The following is a 6,349-nucleotide window of genomic DNA, read 5'->3' as shown; positions in this document are numbered from 1 at the left end:
CACCTTCGTTGCCCTTCTCTGGACTCGCTCCAGCACCTCAAGGTCTTTCTTGTCATAAGGGGCCCAAAACTGAACACAGGATTTGAGGTGCAGCCTCACCAGTGCGAAGTACAAGGGGACAATCCCTGCCCTGGTCCTGCTGACCGCACTATTGCTGATATAAGCCAGGATGCTTTGGGCCTTCTTGGCTACCTGGGCACACTGCTGGCTCCTGTTCAGACGGCTGTTGACCAGCACCCCCAGGTCCTTTTCTGCCAGGCAGCTTTCCAGGCACTCGTCCCCAAGGCTGTAGCGTTGCATGGGGTTGTTGTGACCCAAGAGCAGGACCCAGGACTTGACCTTGCTAAACTTCATACAAATGGCCTCAGCCCATTGATCCAGCCTGTCCAGATCCCTCTGTAGAGCCTTCCTACCAACAGATCAGTTGTGAAAGTGAGATTTCTGAAAAGGAAGCTTAACGATGTTGTGCTTGTTCTATCGTTGTATGACAATGTTGTAATTAATTAGCTGTTCATCATTGCCTAATCCAAGCGCTGTACGCTAAACACTACGAAACTGTTGGTGTACAGTTGTCTGCAGATCACAGAATCACAGACTGGTCAGGGTTGGAAGGGGCCTCTGAAGATCATCTAGTCCAACCCCTCTACCAAAGCAGGTTATTGTATTTGTGTGCATGAGCAGATTGTGTTACTCATCTCCATGAGTAGAACGTAAGTACAAAAATTGCTTATATAGAAGCTGTGGCTGAACTACAGAGAGGAAAAGGGTTAAAATAAACAGGTACGTGAACCTTTAATCTACGATGCAGGAAAAGGTGCAAATAAAACCATGTGGTGGTCAGAGAACGTAACAGACAATTTTGAGCGCTGTATGTACATATACATTTGGATAGATGGCAATTCACAGACCTGCTTTATGAAAAGCAGATTTTCAGTATTAAGGAAAGTTTTAATCTTTTTTTCTTTCCTGTGCACCTTGAGGTTGTTTCCTAAAGGGCCTGCCCAGCTCAAATCTCCTTGCCTATTGGACGAATGCTTTTAGAGGAGATCTGTAGGCTCCTTGAAAGTCTGAATGAAGAGTAAAGACACCCTTCAAAGGAGGACTTGCTTATGTGGTCTTTGACTGGCTTGCTTAATCTTGAAAAACTAACAAGGGCAAAGATGCATAAGATTGCATGAATAACCCACCCAATTTCAATCCCATATGATCAAAGGAGTAACAGGAATACAGAATTAATGCAGTGGCATGCACACACTTGACGTTATTACTGGCAATGATTGAACTTGAAAAGCTTGAGATCAAGTTCAAATGAGCATCTGAGGGTTTCAAAACTTCTAAAAAATTACACTTGAAAATAGGAAGAAAAAAACAGAAAGAAATACAATCTCAGCAGAAACTGCTAATGAGATCTCATGCAAAATATTTTCTCGCCATGATCTATTTCCAGATGGATTTGAAATACTTAGATTGTAATTTGTGTGGATAGGATTTTTTTTTTTTTGTACTTTCACTTCGGTAATATCAGCATAAGAAAAAAGACTTCCAACCTGCTTCACAAACTTCAGAGATTTGGTTGTTCCCTGGAATGAGAGTTGCTGTCGTTGCTCTCAGAGCAAACTCATTCTCCATCCCCTACTCGCTGATAGTGTCGGAAAGCTAAAAAGTTTGCCTTACAGAAAAAAAGAAGTTCCTCTTTGCTTGAATTAAGATTAATTTTCTTGGTGTGCGTACTGTTTCCTCATAAACACCAAACCTCTGTGATTCCTATTAAATTTACCTACAGACACTAATCTTTTAATGTTGATTTTAAGTCTGTACCCCTACAGAAGCTTCATTTGTCAACCACCTTTTCTGCACCATCAGACTCCAAAATTCAATCAATTACAAATTGTGTTTATACTAAAAAAAGAGGAGGGGGGGATGGGGAAGTCAAGCTTCTAAAATATATTTCTTTTTTTCTTCATATTCATGATGTAAAAAACTTTTACTGAGCTTAAAGGAGGTCTTCTCTGAGCAAATACATGTAATATAAGATTGGTTATGGATTTTGAGCTGGTTATAAGTTCGAAAGGAAAGCAGACTGAACATGTTTTTCCCTGTTGATAGTTAAGGTGCTTTCTGTTTCTTTTGGCATTTTCTCCAGCTCTGCATGCAGTACTGGCCAGAGAAGACGTCCTGTTGTTATGGCCCAATTCAAGTAGAGTTTGTTTCAGCAGACATCGATGAAGATATCATCAACCGGATATTCCGGATCTGCAACATGGCCCGGGTAAGAAATACCAGATTCTCTGTTTATTCTCAAATATATATTTTGGCTTGAGGAAGAGGCAGAACCAAGACTTACGGTTTAGAGATGCTGAATCTCTCACCTAGGAACAAAATTCCACTGCAGAATTTAGTAGCTACTTCCTTTAGTTAACATTTAATTGCATCAGTCTGTATTGGTAAAAGGCTCTTGGCTGAAAGTAGAAAGTGGATGATATGAGCTGAAAATCTGTATTTAAATGGCAAACATTTTTTCTGTGTATATTTGAGAACAATTGATCACTTAGTAGCCAAGATAAAACCATCAATATCGTAGGAAATAAACTGGGATAGTGTCAGCAGCTCTCCATCTGTCAACTGCTATGCAGTGTCTCAGAAGACAGAGGCAACGTTTAATGGCTAGACTGGGATTCCAAATTGCCACTGTTTGTCCTATAAATAAGCAACTGCCATGTCTGTAAGCAAGTCTTTGTCTGGATCCCTCAGCCACAGGACAGCTGAAATGATAGAAACAAAGTTCATATGCACACTGGACCCTGGCAGTGCAACTTCAGGGCTGCAGGAAAGAGTTTCAGTAGAGGATTTTTCTCTTATTAGTTATTTCCCAGATTGATTATGTCTCCTTTTCTGTTCCTTTTTCATTTTTTCTAATCAGAAATGGAAACGGGCTCCACAAATTCCATTTCCATGCCACTTAACACATCAGTCTCTGATTGTATGGTCAGAGCCTGTGCAGCAATTCAGTCGTGGCATTGCAGAGTGAACCTTGTGGTCCAACTACATAAACTGATAAATCAGTTGGGTGTTCACCTTCCTGTATCCCAGACCAACTGCCTCTGAACCAGGGGCAGCCTTGAAGTCATATAGCTAGTAAGAAGACTAAGGCTTTGTGACTCTCGGGATGAAGCCGACTCATAAATGCATACCAAGCAGGATGGATGCGCTGAACTCACAGCTCTCTGCACCCATCTATGTTCAATACCAGTGGCCACAGCTAGAATCTTTGAGAGGTTCCTTTCCTGCCACAGTCCCCAGAGATTTTTTTTTTTTTAGGCCCTCCTTTGGTTTAGTTCTTATGGCACAACTAATCTCCAGCACAGGCAACCAGGAAAGACACATTTGATCTATTTGTACAGTTTGCTGAGACTTTATTCTCTACTGGAAGCAAAACAAGGGATCCTATGCACTTGGTTTCTGCCTGGCTGTGTAATATCTGAGGTCATAATTGTTGTCCAGATGACCAAAAAGTCCTTGTTTCCTCACTGCATCAGGTATCCAGAGTGGAGGAGCTTAACATTGATGATACCAGACCCAGAGGGGAAGATGCTGTGTTAGCAGTGCTCCCTGCTTCACCTTCTCTCTCTGCTTCCTGCCCCGTTCCATTTAGCATCTTGAAAATGCTCTTTGTTTTAGCCACAGGACGGATATCGCATAGTTCAACACCTGCAGTACATTGGCTGGCCAGCATACAGGGACACCCCTCCTTCCAAACGCTCCCTCCTGAAGGTGGTCAGAAGGTTGGAGAAGTGGCAGGAACAGTACGATGGGAGAGACGGACGGACTGTTGTCCACTGCCTGTAAGTAGGGCTGGAAAATGTCTGTAACCTCATGATGTGCTGTCTGAAGAGCACTGATTATGGATCAGGAAATTCAGTGGTTTGCCAGGCTTCAGCTGGGGAAAATGAAGTTAAATTACATTTGTAATACACTTCAAGTTGAATGTTGTGCGACACGATAGCATCCTGGCCCGGAGATTTTGCTGGTTGTGGTCAGGAGTAGCTGAAAAAGCTCTACTGCTGTCTGTTGTGTTAGGTGGGTGTCACCACTGGAGCCCAGACACAACCGAAGCAGCACTGCCAGGTGTCTGACTGACCACAGAGCTGTCCTGAGCCCCAGAGCAGTGAGGAGCCACACTGCAGACCCTGGGGCTTCCCTGTGCACCACTGCCAGGGATCGCCTTAACCCTTCCATCCCTCTCTCCTGCCCTGTGGGTCTCCACTTTCACAAACCCTTGAACATCCTTAACCAGTCCTTACCTTACAGACCGTTTCTTAGTACGGGCGGTGTGTGAGCTACCGTGTAAGCCACGCTCTCCTCCATGCCCACAGCCTTACCTGGCTTCACCTGTTTCACTTCCCTCTTTTCTTCCGCACCCAGGAACGGTGGGGGACGCAGCGGCACCTTCTGTGCCATCTGTAGTGTGTGTGAAATGATTCAACAGCAAAATATCATTGACGTGTTCCACATAGTGAAAACGTTACGGAATAACAAATCCAACATGGTGGAGTCACTGGTAAGCTTTTTTCCCTTGTGCCTTACCCCACCCAGCATACACAGGGGGGATTTTAGCATAGGTAAAAAAAAATCATGGCTTGTTAAAAAAAAAAGAAATTCATGGCTCATCAAAATGAATCATAAGGTGAAGCCATCAGAATTAAAATCAGTCCCCTTTTAGCACGTGCAATGAATCCTCCAGTCCCACTGCTTCTCTCCTTGAGCAGAGGGGCAGTAGCTGCCCTGGCAGTGATGAACACTTACCCCCACCCCCAGCTGCCTCCAGGAGGTTGAACCCCAAGTTGCTGTCGCCATGGCCATGGGGAAGGGCTGGGATTTCTCCTCCTGTGCATGCGTACAGCCTGGTGCTTAATGCTGTGACATGCCTTGAAACTAGGAAGGGAGAGCAGTCTGAACCCCACGCATTGCTCCCTGTAACCGAAGAAATTAAACTGTCCTGAATTCAATCATCTCGATCGATCACACTGAATTCTTTCCTCAAAAGCAATGCATACAACGAGAGCTTGAAGCAAATAATGAATAGTCCATACTGTGGCTGTCTCTTTGAGTGTTTTTCTCTTCCATTGACAATACCATCTCTTAGTAATGCTTGTTCAGGATCCCATAGAATGGCAATTAATATTTGCCTGGTCCTGCCAAATGGTATAAGAAAGAGGGAGGAGGCATTTTAGGCAGCTTGTAGAATGAGGCTCTGAAGAATTTACCCATATCCTAATGCCACTGATTTCTGTTCTCTCTTTCAGGAACAGTATAAATTTGTATATGAGGTTGCACTGGAATACTTGAATTCCTTTTAGCCCAGCAGAGGGAGGGGAGCCTCTGAAATCCAGACCCCAATCTCTGGCAGACGCTTTTCCCCTCTCCCACACTGGAAGGCGGTAACAAGTGTGGGAATGAAAACCTGTCCTTCCCGGAGCAAGAGACTGAGATTGCACAGACCTCGCTGGAAGGAGGAGACGATGCCTGTGTTTGCTGCTGCCTGCTTTCTATCGGAACATCTACCGCTTCTTAAATAACCTACTGTAAAAATTAGCAAAATGGGAGACAGGCTGAAAGACTGGACTTTCTAATCCCCTCTGACTTCTTCTCTCCTCTTTTGGATTGTATTTTTGCTCTCCTTGCTGCAGAGTGGGGAAGGAATGAAACCCTTAGGAAATTCTCTTTTAAATGTCTCCTTTTTAATTTATAATTTTGTTCTGAAATCCCAGTCTTTAATTTTTTTAATTTCATGCAGCAGTCATTTGGGAAAAATGAGATAGCCATAGGGGATATATGAAATGTTTCATTATAGTTTGTCTACCTTATCTGTTTCCTTTTATTTGTTTTTTCCAAATGCAAAGGCCAACACAAAAAAAAAACCCACTGGAATTCTCTTCCCATATGTAGTCCCTTTTAGCATGAAAATAGATGGTGGAGATGAGAAGCTGTTCATGGATTCACTGCCTCGGCTTCTGCACAAATGTTTTCTCCCCAGTTTCTGCTAGACTCCCAAGGCTGTGCATGAACCAGTTACATCTCTCTGGTCTCTGTTCCTTTCCGTGCTGGTGAGGCAATGCCATTAATGAGTTTCCCAGCCACTTGAACCTTTTGGTTAAATATTTGCATCAAACAAATTGCATTTGTCTTGCAACTTTGGTAACTTTGTTACCACATTTTTCAAGTATTTGCCGGGGTACAGTGTGTCTTTGAAAAACAGGGTATGAAGTAGGTATTATTGATCATATACTGTGTATTATTATTTTTTATTTATTATTTGTATTGCTGTAGAACTTAGGACCCCTAGTCACAA

The 6,349-nt window shown here is 43.3% G+C and overlaps 1 protein-coding gene across 1 annotated transcript in view; it reads left to right on the top strand.

The window, feature by feature from the left end:
* The window catches only part of PTPRT (protein tyrosine phosphatase, receptor type, T), a 160,138-nt gene extending 154,238 nt beyond the window's left edge, over nt 1-5,900 (top strand). Inside the window, exons 24-27 of the mRNA XM_009703901.1 lie at nt 2,144-2,269; nt 3,679-3,842; nt 4,423-4,558; nt 5,304-5,900. Of these exons, the coding sequence (XP_009702203.1) occupies nt 2,144-2,269; nt 3,679-3,842; nt 4,423-4,558; nt 5,304-5,357 (480 nt within the window). The 3' untranslated portion in view covers nt 5,358-5,900. The remainder of the gene's footprint in view (nt 1-2,143; nt 2,270-3,678; nt 3,843-4,422; nt 4,559-5,303) is intronic.
* The last annotated feature ends 449 nt before the right edge of the window (nt 5,901-6,349 follow it).

Source organism: Cariama cristata, unplaced genomic scaffold (assembly GCF_000690535.1).
Source record: "Cariama cristata isolate BGI_N322 unplaced genomic scaffold, ASM69053v1 scaffold7647, whole genome shotgun sequence".
In the NCBI taxonomy this organism is placed as follows: domain Eukaryota; kingdom Metazoa; phylum Chordata; class Aves; order Cariamiformes; family Cariamidae; genus Cariama; species Cariama cristata.
Note: the sequence above shows the minus strand (reverse complement) of the source record. Positions and strands in the feature narration are given on the sequence as shown.